At 40.4% G+C, this 25034-nt stretch overlaps 1 protein-coding gene across 1 annotated transcript in view; it reads right to left on the minus strand.

The window, feature by feature from the left end:
• asic1b (acid-sensing (proton-gated) ion channel 1b) overlaps positions 1-24825 on the minus strand; it is a gene marked incomplete at its 5' end in the record, with an annotated part of 186028 nt that extends 161203 nt beyond the window's left edge. Inside the window, 2 exons of the mRNA XM_083939717.1 lie at positions 11958-12153; positions 24464-24825. Coding sequence (XP_083795843.1) covers positions 11958-12153; positions 24464-24825 — 558 coding nt within the window. The remainder of the gene's footprint in view (positions 1-11957; positions 12154-24463) is intronic.
• Positions 24826-25034: the final 209 nt, after the last annotated feature.

The raw sequence follows: 25034 nt of genomic DNA on the forward strand, positions 1-25034 counted from the left end.
TCACCTTTTGTCCACACTGCACCTCACACATCAGGAAATTATCGCCGTCAAACAGAGCTTGACAGCACATTTGTTTCACTCACATTTCCGATTAAAAATAGATGTGTTCGAACTGTAAAATAAATTAGGAGCATGTGCGTGAATAAATGTTGTGTTCTCACTTGCCATTTTTTTTTACCATGAACTTTGTTACATTTCTGTTTAAAGCTGTTGTCTTTTTGACTTTGTAGTAGTTGTACAGTAGTAGTACAAAAGTCAATTTTTATGCTCCTAGATGACTGGTGTGCATGGACACACATTGCAAGCACCAGCTTCAGAGCAGTGACAGATAGTTCAGTTAAGCTCAGCTGCAAGGATTAACACTTTTAATTTGTCCCTTGTGATTTGTGTGTGTGAGTGACAGTGAGATCCTGCTTACATTTCTTCTACTGTACAGCAAGTTAATTTCCTGTTAACATGCAGACCTTTGTGTATTTCCACTTTTGTTTTGTAATTGACTTAAATACAAAGTGGACGCCAGTTTAGGTTATGTCAGAAACCTTGGTTCTCTGCATAAATAAAGTGTAACTTTATTTTATGAATGGAGAGCTATTTCACCAGATTTGTTTGTAACATATTAAATTAATTTGAAAGAATTTAAATTAACCTTCAGCTTTACAGTTCAAAGCACTTTAAGGTATAAATAATTACATAGTTATTTAATAAATACAGTTTGAAGCAGAAATCATTTAAAACTATAGTATTTTTATATATATACGTATATTTATATATTATAAAAGTATTTTTGTGTTCAAATATATAAAAACAGTTTTTTTATGGACTTCTCGTATCCTTTTATTAAGGATAATTTTTTTGATTGATTTCCATTATATCCCCAAAGTTCTTCATGTACGGTTCACATCTCCAACCTGGGTCATCTTAACACCATGTGAGGTGATTGAGCGTGTGCAAACTAGTTACTAAGGGGGAAATAAATATAAGATAGAGTACAGAATATTTGGTTGAAACATCAAAGTAGTAAAAGCTTGACCAAATCAAGTGTGAAAAAATTTGGTAACACTATGTCTTGGCAAAAAAATAAATTATTACCACAATCTACTTTTATATATGAAATAGCATCCCAGTTTAAAAACCATTTAGCCTTAAAGAACACACGAAGAATGTGGTGGAGATGAAGGCGTTCTTGAGCTCCTCTGATAGGGCTGTGTTAACGGAATATTTTCACCATTGACTGAATTTTTTAGACAATGGTGGAAAAATCTGAAGGCACTCTGCTATTTTGACGGATTACAACACTTATAATTAATTCACACCCCGTCCAGGTTTTAGTGTGTGTATATTCAAATCAAATCAAATCAACCTTTTTTTATATGGCGCTTTTCATACATCGCAAAGTGCCTCACATAGATGTACAGAAAAAGAGAAACATCAAATAAAATCAGGACAAGAAAGTTAAAAGAACCCAACCCTCCCACAGTCATGCACAGAGACATACACAAATGTATATACGTTCATTCACACATTCACATAAACACACACAGCCATGCAGACACACAGATAAACAGACTCACACCTACACCAACGTTAGCTGTCACTACAGAGACATGGCCTGGCAGCGAGACCTGAGGTAGAGAGGAGTCTAGAGGAAGCTTCCTTTTGGGGGGCCAACCACACCGGGAGAGATCCCAGTCCAAGGTCACAGGGAGCACCACCACAGAGACCACCCCAACCCGAGCAGACAGGAGCCTCCGCACCAAGGTGCAGAGCCCTCTAGCCGCCCGGGGCCGGAACTGTCCACGGGACAGCATCCCCCGCGGCCAGATCGGAGACAACTCCCAAACTGGCAGGCCCCCTGAGGAAACACTGGAGATTAAAAACTGTTGCCTAGAACAGTAAAGGGTTAAAATATGGAGGCTAAAAACGAGGGACTAAAACATAAAAGCATAAAGCATAGAGGCTAAAACATGAAATAGAAAATAAAAGCATAAGAGCATAAGACATTAGGACATAAAAATAAATAAAAGCATGAAGGCTAAAACACAGAGAATAAAACAGTAAAAAAAGATAAAAAAGTGCTCTGATTAGCAGCAGTCTCCGCGACCCTGAGGCTCTCCGGCAGGCTGTTCCACAGTCGGGCCCATAATAACTGAAAGCCGCCTCCCCGTGCTTTTTTGAACTAACCTGTGGTATGGTTAAAAGGCCGGTGCCGGAGGACCTCAGGGTCCGCATCGGCCGATAAGGTAAAAGCAAATCAGATAGGTAAGAGGGCCCAAGACCGTTAAGACACTTAAAAACTACCGTAATTTCCGGACTATGAAGCGCACCTGACTATAAGCCTCAGCAGCTAAATTTAGGGTAAAATACAGATTGCTCCATATAAAAGCCGCACCCGACTATGAGCCGCAGGCGTTTTGATGTGTAATTACCGTAGTATATAGGGGTTCCTGCTACCACGGAGGGGATTGTCGGGACAGAGATGACTGTTTGGGAACGCAAAGCGTCCCATTTATTAACAATAAATCTTTCAATCATTCAATCAAACTTTCACATCTTTGACATGGCGAACAGCATTCGTGCAGAGTACAAATAATACAACGGTGCAAAGTAATACAAAGTGCTCGCCTGTAACACGGAAGTAAAAGTGCAGTCCCGCGACCGTTTACGTTATCAAAATAACCAGCCATTCATTGATGTCAAGGGTACGTGCAGCAGCTCTATTTCCTTCTTTGACAGCAAGATCGATTGCCTTTAACTCAAAAGCAGCATCATATGCACTTCTCCGTTTGTTTTCCATGTTGAGGGTGTTTGCATGAACACTTCCTTCGCGCAAACTGTCGCTGAAGCTCTCCTACTCTTTGTTTTGCTCTCGTTACCTGGCGCCAGATGTCTGCCTCGGTCTCGCGCATCCTCGGTAGTGCGCGCCCCTGGTTACCGTAAGCCGTAGAAAAGCTGCACCGTTGTATAAGCCTCAGGGACCAGAAAGAGGGAAAAAAGTAGCGGCTTATAGTCTGGAAATTACGGTAGTAGAAGAACTTTAAAATCAATCCTGAAACGCACGGGGAGCCAATGCAGCGACTTTAAAACTGGTGTTATGTGCTCCCGCCCTCTGGTCCTTGTCAGCACTCGTGCAGCTGAGTTTTGTAATAATTGTAGATTCGAAATGCTCTTTTTGGGAAGGCCAGAGAGCAGGGCATTACAGTAGTCTATACGACAAGAGATAAAAGCATGGATCAGCACCTCCGTGCTGGCCTGAGAGAGAAACGGGCGGACTCTGGCTATGTTCTTAGGACGGTAAAAACCTATTTTTTGTTATATTCTCGATGTGTGGAATAAAACTGAGCTCAGAGTCAAAAATCACCCCCAGATTTTTTACAGATTGTGATAGTTTAAACTTCTGTAACTTTAGTAAAAGTTTCTCTTTCTGGCCCTCAGGACCAATGAGTAAAATCTCTGTTTTGTCCTGGTTGAGCTGTAGGACATTTCCTGCCATCCATGTCTTGATATCTAAAATAAATAATAAAATAAATATTAGTTAACTATTTTCGTGCTTTCACATGCATGACCTCATTGGCTACCTGGCTTCAGCCATCACATTGGTAGGCTGTATTACTACATACCATTGCAAAATGTCACAGCAGCTGAGTGTCTGAAGTTTCATTAAAAACACCAATAACTGTGATGTCGCTGATAAACAAGGTGAAAACGAGAGAGATGCAGTGGAGGATGAAAGACAAGTAATACAGATGAGGTTTTTCAAAAATCATTCATCGGCTTCAGGTTGTGGTGACATGAAAAGTGACCGCACAGTTGGTGTCTCTATTCACCTTTTCTCGCCATGGCCTTATACTGTACATGCATAGTCTATAAGATTGTTCTGTGGAATAATTATTTAAAAAATGAAAATGAATCTAAGAAATGCTATTAAATGTTGTATTATTGTAAAATTAAAATAACATCTAATAATAAATTAGACAGGCGTTTTACGACCCTGTCCGTCAAAATGACAAACAACCTCTGCTGTGGAAGTACATCAGAGAAAAAAGGTTGGGAACAATAACTATACAAGCTGTATGTGTGTTCAATGTCAAATGTATGTAGTACAAATTTTACCAGATAAGATTACAAAATCCCTATTATCTCACAATTAAATTTCTAATTCAACTTGCCAGATGATGATGACAGTAAGACAAGACTGTCAGGGAAAGCCACTGGCCTTGTTTCACTCAAAGAGAAGACTTTTTTTTTAATTAGGGAAGCATCCATTACTCAGCAACAACTTAATTGATCCATGTCTTTGGGTTCTACGGTAATAGCAAATTGATTGTTTTATCCTCAAGAGGGAAAATGGTGGGAATTGTCCAGCCCAAAGGAATAGCAGAATCATCGGGTTTGAGCTGAAGAATGAGACAGGAATAGCAATGGATAGAAAAATGTGGAACAAAGGTGAGCTATGTCAAAAACAGTTGATGAGAGATTGGAGATTAGAGCACATTTGAATGTCTAGTATTACAAATGTCAGAGTACCTCAAAAGACTCTCAGTCTCTACAGCCATCATATTTAATAGCTAATATAATTAAATTAAGAGCTAAGAAATCAGATGAGGACTTCCAGTAACCTCCCACCACGGTTCAGCAATGAAATGCAGTCCATGCAAACACGAAATGAGGCAGATTCAGACTTAAGAGAAAGAAAGCAACCCCATTACATGTCTAAGGGAACACTTCATATGGATTGGGTAGATTAATTATTACAGCAAGCAATAATTCATTTTTACTTACAAATGTTTAGAGTGTATTATTTTCAAGAAAAAATCCCAACTAATCCTATAGATTGATTTAAATAGTGTTGTGAAATGTGATCCATGGGCAGGTGTCTCTGAAAGGCTTTCTCTATTGATTACATCTCATTAGCAACACTTCTCTGGACAACCAAGACTCAACTCTTAGGGTCAATGCACCGCTGAAATGGGGCCAATACCTCAATAAAATCATCAAGGTAATTACGAAAGAGTCTGGGTTACATAAAGTTGGGTGGGGTGGGTTGGGGTATCAGGGATCTTTTGTGTGTTTTGTTGTCTCTAGCTATTTATAGATTTACTATAAAGAGATTGGTGCAGACACTATTGAAGTCTTGCAATAATTTTCATGTGTGTTCAAAGTAGGGATTGGCAGTGTACCGGTTCTGTCACCTGTGTCCATATACATGTAAGAGATGGATGGTAGCCTCTGCAACATTGCCTACAGGTTTGTGGACTACTGTTTTGAAACCTTGAGTTTGGCATCTGGCTGCCAGTGGGTTTGTTTGTAGGCGCATGAGTAGGGAGCTCTCGTTGCTTGCGCTGTTTGTGACAGTGACACAGAGTCAGTTGAAAATCAGCAGTTTCCCTTAAATTACCAGCTAACACGAGTGCTAGCTCGCTAACATTAGCTTTATTAGCGAGGTGCAACCAAACACTGTACAAGACATTTTAAGGCGACCACAAAACCACAACATGAGAGGGTTAAAGTTCTCAGATCTTTTACACGGACAACACACAAAAAGCTATTTGTACACAGTACCATTTCTTAAGATATGTCCCCTGGCTATATGGAAAACATTTCTGACTGGAGTATCCCTTTTAATTTTGTAATACTGTGATATACTACCGTCACCGCAAAAAATAAAAAACAGTGATGTAATTTTAGGTTATAATACCTCTAGTTCAAAGTCAGTTGGATCAATTAAAGCCGTGTCAATTGTATTAATTTTAAAGGTATTAAAATGTCAACTGCATAACATTTCAACTAAATTACTAAATTGCACTTTGACACTTAGAGAATGTATCAGAGGATGTCTTCAAATCTCCCAAGGTTGCTGCTTTTCTTACTTGGCTTGCAACTCTTTATCGTTGTGCATAAAAGAGACCAAATTATGCTGTTAACAAAGAAAAAATAATTATTGAAGAAAGTACTGGAGTGCATGATCTGTACAGGGAAATGGCATGACAACAAGTGAACCAAGTGGTCATGGAGAAAATCAGTGTAATTTTGACAATTTTCCAAATTTGTTCAAGAAAGCCTGAGATTTTGTCTTAATATCACTATAACCTAAAATATTTTTCATTTCCTTCCATGCAGTTGGAAAGAAGCGGACATTTTGTTTTTAACAATCAATATACTGTACAAATAGAGAAGAGAGACGTGTTGGGCTGCCATATTTCATTGTGTTTGGGCAAACAATTGGGCAGCTGGAAAAGGCAGATACAGTGCGTCTACTGATAGCATTGCCTATTCCTGTTACTGCTGTGGCAGCTGCTGTGTCTTTCTGCGTCTCTGCAGCACTTGACCACCGTGTTCAGTTTCATCCCAAGGAACTTGTTTTTACCTGAGCCTCTATCTGTTCCTCTTTCTCTTGTTCTTATTCTCTCTCTTATGTGCCATATATCTCTCGCCAACCCCCTTAGCATCAGTTTTGAGTCTTGCAAAGTTATAAGTTTGTCGGAGTTTTCTGCGGTGATTGAAGTCAGACGTGGGTGTCTTGAAGTGTTTAAAATGGAATAACTTAGATGTTGTAACATCAATCACCTATCAACACTGCGGAAGGTTCCTTGGAGATGCACCAAGAAAAACTGTACCCAATAATTTTCTTCATAAACTGATTCTGTACATTTCTGATTTCTCCATGCCAATGTATGTCTCTTTAATTAAACAGAAGGTCATAAAAAAACAACTAATTATGGTCTTTGTATTTCACTCACTTTTTACTGTTTTCTTATTATCTCCAGCAGCTACGGTTCAGATGCTGTAGGCCACCTAGTAATATTAATTGAGGGTAATTTTTCTTACCTAACCCTTCTGCATTCCTAATTAGTAAAAGTCTTTCCAAGGAGAAAGAGGAGGCAGGGACACAAAGAGTGCAATTGAGGGGGTCAGAGATCAAGGGAGTTTCTAATTTGTAAAACGTCAGTAAAAATAAAAAAAAATAAAAAACAGTAATGACTAAAAATTGGTTATAAAGCACTGTGTCCCACTGTGTATTGGGACCAGTAACGACTCAACACCTGAACGTGAACCTGAAACAATGTGAAATCAATACCTGCCAACCAAGTCCATTGATCATCAGGACACATAGAGAGTATTTTATAGCAGATTCTCAACACGTAAGACTATCTACATTAAGTTTTTCCATCGCTGTGAATTGGATTTATTTTTCAATATTTATCAGAGGACTGATAAAATGGTGAGATGCAACTGGACTCCCTGATGCCATAAGTAGTGGAGGCATTTGCTTCTGGCTATTTTCCTGAGCCAGGGAGTAGCTATCGAGGCACGCTGCCGAGGCTGGGGGCAAACAAGCATATTTTTTTTAAATGGCACTGAGGTTTTTTTCCACACCATTTGTGCTCTCTGCTGAGCTGTTGTATCCAGGTCCACTACTGTACTAATACAGTCCTGCAAAGCACCATCTGTCATAAGCACAAATTTGGTCACATCAGCACATTAGAGGAGCCACATCATGTGGGCCGGGTTGTATTCCACTGCTGTAGTACATGGTTTTACAAGATACGTGTGTGTGTTTGGGGGTGGGGGGGCACTGAAGGACACAGGGTGTAAAAGTGAGACAGAGGGCCAGACACAGTCTCTGCCTACTGACATGCATTTTATTTGTCAAACTGGCGCACTGGTCTGAAACTCACCTTTAATTTATTTTAGGATTATGAAGGTCAGCTCTGTGAAAATGTCTCATCCTCCACTTTATGTCATACAGTGCCTATAGAAAGTCATGATATCCTTTTGAAATAGTCACTTTTTTGTTTTACAGCCTGAAATGATGATACATTTTTTTTTAAATGCATTATTTACATATTTTTATTTTTATTTTTAAATGATTTTTTTTCCAAAATTTCAGAAAATCAATAAAAAATTAAAAACTAGAATAGCAGGGTTGGAAAAGTGATGAGTCCCGTTACAATAACCATTATAAACATTCTCAGGTATATCCGAGCACCTTGCAGATTACACACCAAGTTAATTGGATTCCACCTGACATCAACTGTGGTGTTTTTAATTTTACTTCAGAATAAAATCAGCTTTTCCTTGTGGATTCCTCTCCTAGGAGTGCATGGTAACACAAATAATTCACCATGGTTGGAAAGATACTTTCAAAAGAGCTACGAGATAAAGTTGTAGATAGAAACAAGTTAGGAGAAGGATATAAAAAGCTTTCAAAGGCTTTAACTATCCCTCTGAGTATTGTTCAGAAGAGGAAGGCAAATGGCATCACCCGGACCTTGCCTAGATCAGGCCGCCCCTCCAAACTGGATGACAGAGCCAGGACAGAGCCCTCGAAGCAGTTCCAAGTCTAAATGGCAGAGGTTGGTTGATCTGTGCATATGACAACAATTTCACAAGTTCTACATGTATGGAAGGGTGGCAAGAAAGAAGCCTCTTCTGTGATAATGTCATGCGTAGTCTCGTAAAAAAAATATATATATATTGAAGATACTGATGCCATGTGGCAAAACGTTATATGGTCAGATGAGGACAAATTGTAACTTTTTAGGCTGAACTACAAGCGCTATGTTTGGCAGAAACCAAACGCAGCACACCACCCAAACCACACCATACCTACAGTGAAGCATGGTGGTGGCAGCTTTATGTTGTGGGCTTGTTTCTCTTCAGCTGGTACTGGGCAGTTGGTCAGGATTGAAAGGAAAATGGATACTGTACACCCAAATTCTTGAGCAAAACATGCAGCCCTCTGATAGACTCTTGAAAATGGGCAGGTGGTTCACCTTCCAGCATTAAGCCTAGTCAGAGCCCTGACCTAAATCCTACAGAACATCTGTGGATGGACTTGAAGAGTGCAGTCCATCATCGCTAACCACAGAATTTGACTGAACTTCAACAGTTCTGAAGGGAGAATGGGGAAATATTTCCCAATCTAGGTGCGCAAAGCTGTTAGAGACAAATCCAAATAGACTGATGCCTGTAATTAAAGCAAAAGGTGCCTCCACATAGTATTAAAAATAGGAGCTGATCACTTTTCTAACCCTGCTATTCTAGTTTTACATTTTTTATTTATTTTCAGAAATTAAAAAAAAAAAAAACTTTTTCACTTGAATGTTGTGAGGCAAAATGTGTAAATCACACTGTAATTAAAAAAAAAAGTATTATCATTTCAGGGTGTAAAACAAAAAAGTGACGATTTCAAAAGGGTATCAAGACATTCTATCAACACGGTAGAAGGCTGTGGTGGGGAGGGTTGTCAAAAAAATCGATACTCGGAAAATAATCGATAAAAAATATAAGTATCAATAATTTTGCCGTCAACAGTTCAGCCTCTGTGTAACGTCACCCAGCAACTCGGCAGACAGAAGCTACAGCTCGTCTCTCTGAGCACATGAATGCTGGTTCATAACTTCAATTCAATTCAATTCAAATTCAATTCAATTCAATTCAATTCAATTCAAAAAACTTTATTTGTCCCCGGGGGGCAATTCAGGGCACGTTAGAAAAACTGAACGCAGTTAGCGTTGCTGCTTCGCTTCCCGTTTAAGTAGATAATCAACAAAGCAAAAGTGCTGTTTGGAACTATTTAGTATAAGAGTCTAACAACCAGGGAAATGCTAAGGATGTAAACAAGCGGCTATCGGTTAGAGACATTCATTAAACAGGATGACACAATTATGTGTGTCCGAAAACTCAACTAGCAATGAGACAGAAACAGTAGCAACCAATACTATTTAATAAGCAACCATAATATGGTGCCAAGTCACCAGAAATACAGAAGATAAACAGGACTGTAGCTGAATAGATTAGCATGGTCAGATCCCCTTTTACAGAAACATGTGGACCAACAACTTATTCACCAACTGATCCAACGTTTAACCTCCTTAATGGAATAATTTAATGTACACAGAAATCCCTGGGCTATACAACACAATAAAACAAAGACGAGAGCTTGAAACTATTTGTCATATTTATACACACCCTACAGTTATGTATTTTCTTTCTTATTTTCACTACGCCAGACAAGTTTTTTTAAAGTGTTGTTATAATGTTTGTATTGCTCTAATCTTTATTTTAAAAATTCTGCCTTTATTTTTCTGTAATTTTCTCTTCATGGTATCAAGTATCGATTATTTTTCTGTATCAACTTTGAAATTCTAGTATCGTGACAGCCCTAGTGGTGGGGGATAACTGCCTTTACAAGTAACAGGAAATAGAGGGTGAACACACCACTAAATGGTGTGCAGATGAGCAGCACTGATTTACAACAGCAAAAAGTAGAACTTTCTAAGAAACAAACATTGAGTATTTCATAATAAATGCACTAAAGATGAGATATTCAGTGATCTTTGGCAGCTGGACTCTTTATGAGACATATACAAATGTGTATTAGGCTGCAATTATCACAGGATTCGCAAGAGACATCAGCCTTATCAATAGTGTCATGATCACTCGCCACCTGCTCTGGCATGAGCATCTGCTGGGTAGTAGCTCCGTCTGGAAGCTCGCTCTCACACAGCAGGCTGCCACTGGTTGCAATGTGTGACATTTTATTGTGACCCCATTTTTTTCCTGTTGAGCCTTGTTATGTACAAAATACAATAAATGCCATCTCTTCTTTCTAGGATTTGTTTTTTTTGGGGGGATTTTATTTTAGGAATTATTTTTGTTATTATTTTGTGACTCCTAATCACCTATTTTTTTAAACCACAGTCTAAAACAACTAATTTTTATGAGTTGGGGTTCTATTTTGTTCATCTTAATGTTTTAGGTTGTTTTTTTATCTGTATTAATTAAAATAAATAATTAGGGCTAAGTTAAGTTAAGGGCTTTACATTGCAGAAATTTGTCCCCCCTCTCTAATGTCGTTATTACAGTAATTGCTGCCTTACTTACTCACTAGGAGCCATTAAGAAAATTCAGATGATAAAGGAAAAACTAAAATATCTGAAAAGTTTGTATTGTACTGTATGACAAACATGTACTGTATGGTTGAGAGTCACTGCACTTATCAATCGAATGTCCAACAGCAGTAAGCAGCCGTTTAAGCAGCAAACAAACTCTGATAAACACACTGTATGCTTTTTACAGTATCAAACCACAGACGGACAAATTTAGATGATGAACAAAGTCAAACATCAATCAAATGAAAGACAAAGATTTTTCAAAGTCATTGCTTGTAAATTTTCTGTTGACAGCAAAACAGACATTACATTAACACAACATTAATGTGAGCGTGTTACCTACATATTTAGTCAATATAGTGCCTATAATTATAAACAGGTGTTGTGGCAGTTGTATTAGGCAGACATTAAGAAATGTACAGTAGCTGACTAATCATAGGTACACTATGAGGACATGGTAAAGACCATCTGCTGGACACTGTATAATAGATACAGAGGTCACACAGGTTCCAGGTAATAACTGGAATTCTCTAACCATCCAATAGATGAGAAAAACAAACACTCTACAAATTCTCCCACAGTGACCGATTTTTTAACTCCTAACTCATAAAGCAACAGTTATGGCACTGAGCCAGGGTCCAGCAAGTGTCCCCCTTTTATGAAAGCATTTCTCAACCTTTCAAAGATTGTAAACTAGCACACTAAGGCCAGCATGCAGGGCATGTGTACATGGTGTGTATCAATATAGTAAGATGTACACTCTGTGGCAAGTGTTCAAAATGGTTCTCAGTCCCATTCTGAGGGTGAAGCGAAAGGATCTGGGGTGATGGAGCCCCACAGATTGAACTGAGGCAATTTTCCAAATACCTTATGAATTCTGCCATGTAATTTATCAAATACAAACATCAACTATGTTTGCTCAACTGAGATCATATTTCATAGATGTGACAATACACTTTATAACACTGACCTTGTATTACCAACATGCTCAGTTGACCTTCGCCTTGGCAGGCCTCAGCTGGCCCTGCAGAGGATATTTAACTATTGACATGCCTGACTTACCACTTTGAAGTTTTCAGCACTGCACTCCATGCCCCGGTAGAGGCAGGAGAGGAGCATGTCCTTGATGTCATGGCCCGTTCGGTCATAGAATTCACGCATGTTGAAGGGGCGGGGCTTGTAGTTGTCAAAGTCGGCCCTCTCCTTTAGGACCTGCATGACATTTTCCTCCACCAGGTGAGGGTCCCGGATTTCATACCTGCACAAGAAGTTTCTGGATTTAGTTAATGTGGATATACATTCCTTCACTGCAATTTGCCAGCTTGGAATCAATGAAGTATTTCCGCCCGATGTAAGCTGGGATCGGCTCCAGCAGGGACAAGTGGTTGAAGATGAATGTTCTATTCCGTTCTATTCTATTTTATTCTATTCTATTCATGAGTACACACTGATGCAATAATAAAGCACCCTGTCTATTTACTGAATTTTGACATAAAACCAAACAGCATTAGGATTTCATGTGAGGATTTGTCCTACCTTTCTCAAAGAAACAAATGTCATCTCAAAAGCACATTGCATAGCATGATATCTTGCTGTATGAATAGTGAGGAAAATTTAAATGGCTTACTTCAAAAGAATACTCAGATATACTGCAAATGGCAAACAGCAGAGTTGACATCAAAAAGTACAACAACTGTAATGATTAATTTTCTTTAAAACACAAAATTTTGAACTACCCATGAAAGAGTATGGCTTCAAGGAATTCCCATAGACAATAGAGGAAGACACAACATTTCCATTTTAGTGCATTTAAGGAGTTTCGCAAGCAGACAAGCCCCTTTGGCAGGACAATTGGGATTTACATGTAAAAAATCAATAAAGAAGCAGCAAAAAAACCATATTTGCCGGCTAAGTGAACAAAAGGTACATACAGTATGTGCACACCTTCTCCGACAGACCTGCAGCAGCAAGCTCTAACTTCACAATATTATCCACATGTTGTCTGAAACTGGCAGAGAGCTGGGCCATGTCAGCCATCCTTCCACGTGATCATGTTAATCATTCTGCCAAATAATTAGGATTAACTGTGGTAGTAAAGCCTTTTCACGTACTAAGCATAACAGTGTATATAATGCAATTCAGATGCTTCCTCTGGAAAAGCGTTCAGAGACTATTTAGCATCTCGAAAAACTTCACATAGCATCTGCTGCATTTGTTTGAACGGAAAAAACGTAATCAGGTTTGTCATGTAGGTAAGCACACACACTGACTATATATATATCGCTCATCCACACAAACACATAACAAAGTATGATTATTTTATATCAACACATACCAAACTGAAACTCATCTACAATAGCCATACTCAAAAAAACAAAAAAAAACAACAACAACAACAACAACAACAAGTCATTTATGATGTGCATCTGCTTGACTAAAATCATCAACCTCCAGCACCTGCTCGCAGCCATTCAGAGATATAAATTAACCTCAATTAACTGGTGTTGCCCTGCTTGGAGAAAAGACGGCCCGTTGATGACCCCTGCTGAGCAATGGGCCATCATTTGTACAAGCATCCAATTTATGGAGTGCTAAGATTAGGCAGTACTGACAGACACTTATGAGAATAATTAGTTAGAACACAGAGTCTATCAGAGTGAATAGCACTGTAAAAGACTGCATAATGTTTTTCCAATTAACTGAGCAACAAGGTAGTCATTCATTCTATTTCATCGATATTAGAGTACTGCAAAATAGTGAGGTAAGGGGCTTTCATATGAAGTCCTGAATTTAAGTGAGAGAGCAACAGTCATCTTAATAATAGCAAGCATTTGCAAACATGAACAAGCTTAAGCTGGAGAATGCAGAATTAGAATATGAAACCATGAGAGAAAGAGAGAGACAAAGGCATACCCATCTCCCGTGATAATAAATCTGTGAATGACTTTGTGGACGGTGACAGCAGAAGTATTTCTCATGGATATGGGCACTATTTCCAACCATAATTGATGGTAAATCATAATGGATTTTTTAATTCCACAAGGTCAAGCTTTGTCGGTAGTCATGAACAAGATTTTGTCCCTTGATGATATGAATAACTTAAGTTGATCCATGAATAAAAAATGAAATATTACATTATTTCTTTTGTGGGCACTGACTTAACATTCTACTGCCAATGCACTTTCAACTTGTCGTGTCCCAACCAAATTACAAGGAATGTAATATATTTCACTGCAGCTATAATGTTGTTTACCTGCAACAAACACAATCAAAATTCCTCATTGTCCCTGATAATAAGATGCCCCTCCTTTTTTATAAACAATTTCAGAAAAAGACTTCCACTCAAAATTAACAGATAGAGTTAGTGTGGCAGCTATCATCATTCATAAAAGGGTCCTGTTTGAGTCAACAAATGTAATCCTAGATACTGACGGCCACTATGTCATTGTTTCAGGCACACTCAAGAACACACCAGTGGTCTTAGTTTTGGTTTATGTGCCCACCTGGGACGATGAACAGTTTTTTTACAAGGCTATTCGCCAAAATCCCAAACCTTGACAGTCATCGCATTATCATAGGCGGAGACTTCAACCTGGTGCAGGATGTGACGCTTGACAGATCTTCTCCTACATAGGTTACGCTATCCAAATCAGCACACACAGTAAAAACATAAGCATCACAGTTGGTAATTTCTGATCCCTGGAGGTTTAGAAACCCCCATGAGAAAGCTTTCTCCTTTTTTCCCCCATGTACACAACACATTCTCCCGAATTGATTTCTTCTTACTCGATAACAACCTCCTCGACTGCGTGAATGCATGTGAATATCACCCAATAGTCACTTCTGACCACGCTCCTACCACAGTTGACATTAGTTTTCAACAAGATACAATTCCACGGTCACCATGGAGGTTCAGCTCATACTTACTGTTGAATAGTAAGTTTAAAGATTTTGTTGCGACTCAAATCTGCTCTTACATAGAGTTTAATGACACCCCTGATGTCAGCAGAGATACTCTGTGGGAAGTGCTTAAAGCCACTGTTCGAGGACAAGTGATATCTTATATTTCTCAAATGAGAAGGGCTGAACGGGCTAGGCTGGTGGAAATTGTAGAGGAACTGGTAAAACTTGATGAAACTTACTCCACCTCTCCCTCTCCCCCTCTATATAAGAAATGGCTACTACTACATTCGGAACACAAACTCTTAATGACGCACGTAGTGGAGAGAAAGCTGCGACAATCCAAACTAAACTTTTTTGAGCACAATTCCAATCCAGTGATGATCAAGAAAGCTTTTTCTGATGATTTTTACACCGCATTAAATACTTCTGAATGCAGCCCAATTACTGCAGCGACTCCCAACCCCTTAACGTACCCTCAGATTGATATAAATATCGCTAGGGAGCTCAGTAGACCCATCCCTCTGTTGGAGGTGCATTAAGTGATCAAGACTATGCTTGTGAGAATGTTTCCATTTCATTGCTCCTGAAGAAAGACAGGGGCCCTACTTCATTAGGCAGCTATAGACTGGTCTCTGTCAAGAACGGTACAGAGATAACACACAAAAAAAAAAGAGTGGACCCAATGCAGACACGGATACGGAATAAAAGTACAAACAAATATTTAATTACAACTACAAACAAAACGCAAAACACTACAGGGAAAACAGGTAATACAAATAACGAGACGGTTGAGGGAAAAACAGGAACGAGGAGATGACGGAAGATCAGCGAGACGGACGAGGAAACAGGAACACAGGAAACTATGGAGAAACAGAAAACAAACACGATTAGATATACTTAGCGACGGGGAGCGTGATATCCACAAACGAGAAAAGGAATGCCAATCCGGAGGAGCTGAACGAAGACAAGAAGAATGGCAATTGCTGCTCCAACTCACAACCCTTGTTGTGATTGATAAGCCAGGGGAGAACAAGAACTACGGGAGCATTAGTTGAGGCATAATGTGGAAGGCAGGAGTTGTGGGAGTACTCCACCCAGGAAAGTTGCGATGACCACGACGAGGGATTGCGGGCACAGATGCAGCGAAGGACGGTCTCAAGGTCCTGGTTAGCCCTCTCCGTTTGTCCATTAGACTGGAGATGGAACCCCGACGATAAGCTAACCTTAGCTCCCAAAGCCTGGCAGAAAGCTTTCCAGACCCGAGAGGTGAATTGGGGCCCACGGTCAGAAACCATGTCCGCTGGTATTCCGTGGATGCAAAAGACATGGCCCAACAAGATCTGTGCCGTCTCCATAGCGGACGGCAGCTTAGGAAGCGGGACACAGTGAACCATCTTAGAAAAACAGTCTACAATGGTGACAATAGTGTCGTTACCTTGAAAAACAGGAAGTCCAGTAACAAAATCCAAGGCAACATGGGACCATGGTCGGGAGAGGGCGGAGAAGATCTGCTGGGGGGGCGATGAGAAGTCTTTCCCCGAGCGCAGATGGTGCAGGCCAGGACAAACTCCCGAGTATCCGTACCCATGGTCTTCCACCGGAAGTGACGACGAAGAAGGGATAGGGTCCTGGTGATTCCGGGATGACAGGAGAGACGAGAAGAATGTCCCCACTGGAGCACCTGGGAGCGAACGCCGGTAGGAACAAACAGACCACCAGGGTCGGGGTTGGTGCGTTGAGCCTGTCTGACGATGGACTTGATCTCCCAGGTTAATGCTGCCATCACACAAGCTGAGGGAACGATGTTATCCACACTGGACTCTCCCTCCTCGGCTGGTCCAAACTGCCGAGAAAGGGCATCTGGCTTGATGTTTTTACTGCCAGGAATGTAAGTCAGAGTAAAGTTAAAACGCCCAAGCCCACCGGGCTTGAAGGGAATTAAGTCTCTTGGCGGTCAGTCCAGACCACGAATGGAACTTCTTCCCCCTCTAACCAATGTCGCCACTCCTCTAACGCTAGCTTAACCGCTAGTAGCTCCCAGTTCCCAACGTCGTAGTTCCTCTCAGCAGAACCGCCCCTACTCACAGACCCGAGGCATCTACCTCGACAATGAACTTAAGGGCAGTATCAGGTTGGACTAGCACGGGAGCGGATGAGAAACGCTCCTTGAGAGTCAGAAAGGCGTTGTTGGCGGCAGGAGACCAGTCAAAAGGAGTAGAGGGGGACGTCAACCTTGTCATCGGTGAAACTACCTGGCTGTAGTTACGGATGAACCGACGGTAGAAGTTAGCGAATCCCAAAAATGGCTGTAGTTGCTTCCTGGAGGTGGCTGTCGGCCATTCGGTCACCGCGGTGACCTTCGTAGGGTCAGCCCTAACTTGTCCACTCTTCACAATATACCCCAAAAATGTCACGGAGGAGACATGGAACTCGCATTTTTCATCTTTAACAAAAAGACAATTCTCCTGGAGACGCTGGAGAACCTGACAAATGTCCACCACATGCTCGTTCAAGTCCTTGGAAAAGATCAGGATGTTGTCCAGGTACACGAAGACAGAGCGATTAAGCATTTCACGAAGTACGTCGTTCACTAGTTAGTTAAAGCGAACGGCATGACAAGATATTCAAAGTGTCCGGGTGGAGTGTTGAAGGCTGTCTTCCACTCGTCCCCCTCCCTCACCCTCACAAGATGATATGCGTTGCGGAGGTCTAGCTAGGAGAAGACGGTTGCATGGATCCATGCCGCCTTAGCCATACTAAATACCTCGCCGATATCATGATACACAGGAGGCACGGAAGACAAGTCAGGAGGATCAGGTAGTGAGGAACTGGGGGTACTACGACATCTAGGAGGAGCTGAACGAAGACAAGAAGAATGGCAATTTCTGCTCCAACTCACAACCCTACCCATTTACCAGTCAATAACCGGGTTGTAAGTGATAAGCCAGGGGAGACCAAGAACTAAGGGAGCATTAGTTGAAGGCATAATGTGGAAGGCAATTGACTCCGAGTGGTTACCAGCAAGAGACATGGTTAAAGGCAAAGTCTCCGTGGAGATCTGAGCGAGTTTGCTCCCACTGAGACTATTAACCATTAATGGAGTCTTGAGCTGGTTCAAAGGGATAGCATTAGACTTCACAAATTCAGAGTCAATAATATTAGTGTCAGCCCCAGAGTCAATTAATACTTTAAGAGAAAATTCCCTACCCTCACAACTCAATACTACATCCAGGTTAATATGTTAACGGGGCTATTAGGAACAACCAAACGACTCACCATAACCCCGTCTGTGACTGGTGGGGCTTCCTATTTCATATTTTGGAGAAATTTGGCTTTAATTCTAATTTTATTTCTTGGGTTAACCTTCTGTATGTAACCCTCTCTGCATCTGTAAACACTAAAAATGTCCTTTCAGCATGTTTCCCTCTCAGCCGTGGGACTTGGCAGGGCTGCCCGCTCTCACCCTTGTTGTTCAACATAGCCATCGAGCCTTATATGCCGATGACCATCCTACTGTCCCTTGCAGGCTGGGTTAATCTTATTAAGATGGTCATTTTACCAAAGTTTCTGTACCTTTTTCAACACCTCCCAATTTGCCTTAACGAATCATTCTTCACGAACCTCGACCAACAACTTAACACCTTTATGTGGCAAAATAAACCAGCCGTATCAAAAAACATATACTTTAACTCCATAAACCGGAAGGGGGACTAGCACTCCCTAATTTCCGCCACTACTTCTGGGCTTGCAACATTAATCAACTTTTATTTTGGCTCCGCAGTGAAGTTGCAGACACCTGCTCACCATGGGCTCATACTAAGATAACATATTCCTCCTGCTTTTTGCACTCTGCGTTTTGCTCACAGCTCCCCATAACTGCCCCCAAGGTCTCATCCAATCCGGTTGTTGTTAATGCCATTGAAATTTGGAACCAGTTCAGGAAGCAGTATGGCCTGCAAAGGGCCTCAGTCCTTGCCTTAGTTTTGAATAATCATGCGTTTCTCCCTTCCTGCACTGACCCTGCATTCCACATATGGTCGAATAAGAGCCTCAAAACCCTTAAGGACCTGTATGACGAAGAGGTTTTTGCGTCCTTTGCATCTATGTCGGACAAATAAACTTCATAGAGCCCATTTCACCAACGCTAAATTGGCTAAGATACACCCTTGTCACGGTGATGCTTGTAACCATTGTAAGCAGTCCCCAGCCGACCACACAAACATGTTCTGGACATGCTCAAAGCTTGCTAAATTTTGGTCCGATATATTTCAAACCCTCAAACAGACTCTTAACACAAATTTGTAACCAAATCCCCTGACTGCTCTTCTTGGGCTTCCACCATCTAAAAATCTGCCGATTACTACACAGCCTTTACCACCCTGCTCGCTCTCGGTTGGAGAGGTTAAGGTTTTCACAGAGGGGATCTTTGGAAGCATTCCATAAAACCTGGGACCCACTGCTGGCTTTTATTAGCAATAGAATCACTGTTATTCCTGACGATGCTGAGGACACTTCCTAGTGCTGGAAGGAGAGAGACACCCCCCCCCTTTATTTATTTATTTTTTGTTGTCTTTCTCTTTCTTAAATTATGTTAATTATTTTTGCTATTAGTTTTTAGTGTGTTTTTCATTTTGTTTTTCTTCACTTATCTTACTTAATCTACTTATGTTACATGTTACATGGGATTCATGTTGGGGTTTCTCTGTCCTTCAGAAATGAGATTACCTACATACCTGAATCAAGATTGCCTTACTGTTTACCCTATGCGCTGTTATTGGCTGGGGGTCAGATACCCATGTGGGGCCCAAAGGCTGTTTGCTGATACCTATAAACGCCACTTACACAGCAAAATAAGAGAAAAGGGAAAATACAGGGAGATGGCAGGGTCTCTGCAGATACAGACACTTAAAGGGGGTCATAAGTGATGACTAAGAAGGATTACTCTTCTTATACATACTCTACGTTGTTTTTTAGGATATACCTTTTTTTAAAATATTTACAGATTATGATGTATTCTGTCTGCAGTTTCCATAATGTTATCATTGTTACTCTCACTAACTCTAATTTAAATCAGATAGATAGATCAAAAGATGAAATAGTAATTGTACTTAAAGTAGAGTTAAAGTACCAGCATGTAAGATTTAGTGGCAATAACCTCACTGCTGGAATGAGGTTACAGATTGTTACCAAATGAAACTTCTCCTGCCCATGCATGTAGGAGAACTACGATGGTCGATGTGAGTTGCCCCATCGAGAGGTAGTGTTTGGTTTGTTCATTGTGGGCCACTGTAGAAACATGGCGGTGCAACATGGTAGACATGCTCTGTATGTAGATATAAAAGGCTCGTTCTAAATGGTGATGAAAACAAAGACTCTCACCGCCAGCTGATTATACACTGCAGAAAATATACTTAATATACATAATATACAATATTATATTCAATTTCTTGCAATACATGAATCTTCATCCTGTAAACTGAACCTTGAGACACAATTAATCAAGTAGATAATACCAGTGAAAGGAATGATTATGTTTGGTAACCCTGGAAATGGCACAGCCACGATTAAAAAAAGTGGTGTCTTATATCAACAGTACGCACAGCTACAAACTACTTCAGTGTTCTGTCCCACACTGGGATTACATCACTACACTGTCATTCTTTGTTCTGATAAGAAGAAACAGCCTGTTGTGGTATATTCTGAACTTAATTGAATTGTATCCCAAGTCTCTGTCTTATAAGCAACGTAAAGCTGCCAGGAGAGCACTTAAGACGCTGTGCTCAGATCCCCGAGTCAGGAGGCTTTAGATGAAGCGCATACAATCACAATAATAAGGGTAGATTTTTAATATTGCCCTGCCACTGCTCCCTAAAGCAATCACAGCAAACTCACTTCCTAGGGGCGGGGGTGACTAAATTGGATTATGGGCCACAAGCACTTTAATTTTCTTGCGAGGACTAAAACGAATGAAGGAGCATCTGTATCACTTTGCCACTTCCCTCAGAGGAGTGAGTAAATACTAGCAACTACTGATTTTCAGAGTGAACTTTGACAGTCAGACTGTGGCCACTAAACTGTACTTCAAACTTTCAGTAAAAACAAAACAAGACAACAACTTAGAAAAACATCTACCTTCATAACAGTTTATACTCCCATTGTATCATGCTGGTGTTGATACCACAGGCCATGTGACACCACAATGAACACATCTTGATATTATCACAAGTAATTATCCAATTAGTGCTAATTTAACTCATACACCACAGAGGATGAGATTGTTTGTGCACTGTCCTTGAAAATGAATAACTGCAATGATTCCTGGAAGGGTTTTGATAATCACATCTTAATGACAGTGCACCTGTGACACCGCTATTTTGTCACTTTGGACGAGATCATAGAAATGCAAATTAGGGCCACCGAAAAGTAAAGCGAACCCGAACAAATCTATTTTTTATTGATAAGCAATCTGACAAACAAACCAAGGAAGCAAAATGCAGTAATAACATACAATGCTTTGCAGTGATGGATCACATTTTATCTTTTAAAAACCTGGACCTAACACTAATTTGCCCACCCGCAATCGTAATCTTCTCTCTGATAACCAATCACAATATAAATGCAAATGAACCAACATTTGAAAAAAGAGGAAAGGAACAGCTTTAGAAGAAAGTCTTTGTTTTTTTAATTTTTAGTATGATGATCTGGCCTCCTCATGTCCTCTCCCAAGCACTTTTTACACCAGTAAAATCCTGATTAGGGCCTCTGATCTTGCTGAGACGGGTCAAAGATATCAAGCTTATGCTCATGTGAATTTAGAGCATGTTTGCAGGCTCGGGAAACACGTTAAAGATTGAGAACTGTGTAAGCAGAAGACTCGCTTCTCTGATTCTCATGAACTGATCCAACACTTTTTGGCAGCATACACCACATACCCTACACTTTTTTCCAAAATGACCTTTCATTTGTTAATTATCATATAATTGCCCTAGCGACAAAATACAAATAGAATTGAGCGATTTCTTTGTAATTTTCTGCACTGCTGAGTGTGACTTCAACCTGTAAGAACACAATGACACAGAGTCGGTTAGTCTGGAGTAAGCTATGGTGAAGTTACTGGTAGCTCAGCTATAAACTTCCTAGCGTCTAAGACATCCTGGCATCACTGAAAGGATGGATACTGCCTACAGCTTCCTCCCGAGACAGAGATGCACACAGACTCACAGCTGCATTAGCCTTTGTTTTTCTTTTTGCTATTTTCATACAAAACCCACAGCATGTTGCCCAATATCAAGAAGCTTACCACTGACATGTTCCCCACCCAATCAATGTTTAATTCAAAAGCAGTGTATACAGGAAACCCAAAGAACTTAGTTAGATTCAAGTTTTTTGTACCAATTATTTTTTCTACTAAAGTCCTTATCACACAGTACTTTTTTTGTATCTCTGTGACCCAAAGCGTGCCTTGTCAACAGAACATCCTATAAAGTACCGATCACTGAGTGGGCAAAAAGTATGGGGACATCTTCCCCAAGGGCCACATGGAACAGTGAGGGCAAGAAACAGAGAGAGAGATATGTGAGTGTTAATCAGCAGGACAACTCTGTGGCTTAACAAACAGCACTAATTACACAAGGATAAAGACTTATTCATCACACAGCTTATGAGACACATGTTAATTGCCTCTGCTTGCGGTCCCCCCTCTCCATCTAAAGTCAGCTCATTCCAAAGTCACTTGGAGAAAGTGCAACTGCTTTAATTTCCTGTTTCCTGTGTTTTTATCTTCTTTTTTTTCTTAAGGTCAGATGCATCTCACTTCTTACAGCAACTCTGCCTAAACCTGTACTGATAAATAAAAGAGGTGGAAGCCTATGCTGATGTTATAATGGTCTTCCATCACAGCTGTAAAGTACAAACACGGAGAAACAAATCCACATAGGATGTAGGCACACTGGTTGAAATCTATACGATACAAGGCACTAGCACTACAGCCCTGAGCAATTGAATATATTGCTTTCCTGTAATATAGATGCATATATAGAGAGGTCACAGAGCAACAGTATGAAAACAGAGAATTGGATTTATGTCATTCTAGCATGTACCACAGAAGTACTCTTCAAATGTGCCTTTGGCTGCAGAGCTGTGTGGATCAATAGGCTGAAAATACACTGACTAATGTGTTCAAGTTGGTATTTAGACGTGTCTGTGTATGTAGCAGATGCTATATTTTTGCAGTAACCTGTGTTTATGCTTGTGTGAATTTAATTGAATACAGCAAAAAGGACTTTCATCTGTATGCTACGTATAAATGTGATTGGAATAACATGGGTGGCGCAGAAAATAAAAAAGTGAAGAAATGTAAAGTTTCAGCTGTCAACGGTGAGCTTGTGTAAAGGGAGGAGAAGCAGTTGTAAATCACACTCATCTGTCCACATTTTGTCAGCAGGGGATTTAAAAATCTACTTGTCTACTTATCCAATATTGAGATATTCGTACTACATGAACTGTAAAATGATGAGGCAAGGAATTGCACTGGCGATGTTTTCCCCTTCATCATTTTATATTAACAACTTGGAAACAACTCATCCATTATCTGTTACCCGGGGGAATCACATGAACTGTAATAAAAAAATGTGCTCTTTTTCATTTAAAAAAAACAAAACAATCAAATACAGAATCAACATATTTCAACAGATTGAAGTTAGGGGTTCATTTCATGTTGTACCATACAGTTTCATAAATAAAGGGGCTTATGTGCATTGTGGATTTCATCTGACATGATCTGTTGCTTTGTCACTACATTATACAATAAACTATAATGCTGAGCCTTTTCCTCACTTTTTAGAAAATCCTTTCATGGCTACCTTTTGTTTCTCAATTACCTCTAGGTAATCTCAATCAAGTTCATATTCACTGACAGCATTGTCCATGTTGTTTGGACATCTCCTTGTGACAGCCAGTGAGACAGGTGTTAAAACAATGCTCGGCACAAGATTTCAACTGAAACAATTCAGAGATAGATCATAAGTAAAACATTTCCTAGAGGCTACTAAAAACCAAGCTGAAGTTTCAAAGAAGTTCAAAGTTCACTCGTATCTTGAAGATTTAAACAGCTGGGCCAGCTGTTTTAATCTACAAGATACCAGTAAGGCATCAGTAGTATTCTCCTTAAGAGGGAATTGCAGTATTTAGCCAGTGGTTTCGGAGATTTTGTGATTTTATGGCTCCAAATTAATTTTATTGGTGTAAAGAATGGTTCAGTTCTGTGATAACTGCAGTAGAATAACTTTTAATAATAATAATAATAATAATGTACTGTTTCAGCCAAATGTTCAATCGTATGACTGTTATCTCATGGTGTTCAGTGGACACAATCAAATCCTGAATCAACAACTATATCCTCGGATATAGGTTTCCCTGAGGCAAAACCTTATCACTGAAGCAGCCAGTGTGTCTGTGTGGGAGTGTGTGTGCTGAATACTGGTTTGTTTAAACCTACATATAGCTTACAAGAAACTGTTATAGGTAAAGTGGGTTACTTAATGACAGGAAATCAAATCAGGAAATATCTGCTTGCCTCAGACATCATGTTTACCAACAGGTAGAGCATACTATAGGCTACAGTTGGACCTTAAGGCACAGGTAAATTACATCGGAACCACACGCACCTGCCGTTGAGCAAGGCAAGGAGCTCCCCGGCGTGGTACAGGTCGTTACGTGTCACCCGGCTGAAGCGGAAGGAGTTGAGGTTGCAGAAGGTGACGGAGGGGAACACCATCCACGGAGCCGCCACCTCGTCCAGCTTGGTGACATGGGGGTACTGGAAGTAGAACTGCACGCGGTCCAAACACACCATCACCAGCACGCCTACGGAGCTCAGGAAAAACAAAATCCACAGGCTGCGCTTGATATACATCCGCTCATAAGTGAACATGTGCGAGATGCCATGCAGCGTGGACCTGCTGGCGAAAACTTCAATGGGAGCCGGCTCCTTGTAGTCCATGTCCTCCGAGTCCGCTTTGAGATCCATTACGTACCCCGGAATGAGTTTAGATTAATGAAAGGTATGGGGTTGAAAACGGGATAAACTGGCTTTAAAGATAAGGAGGTGCTTTGTTAACGGGAAGGAGGTTGGTGTCTGTAAGTTCACGCCCTTCTACGCATGTATTTCTCATGCAGTCTGTGTGAGATGTTGCGTCACTGACAGCCGGCAAAATGCCCCGACATTCAGAGCATTTT

The sequence above is a fragment of the Echiichthys vipera genome (genome assembly GCF_963691815.1).
Source record: "Echiichthys vipera genome assembly, chromosome: X".
NCBI lineage: Eukaryota > Metazoa > Chordata > Actinopteri > Perciformes > Trachinidae > Echiichthys > Echiichthys vipera.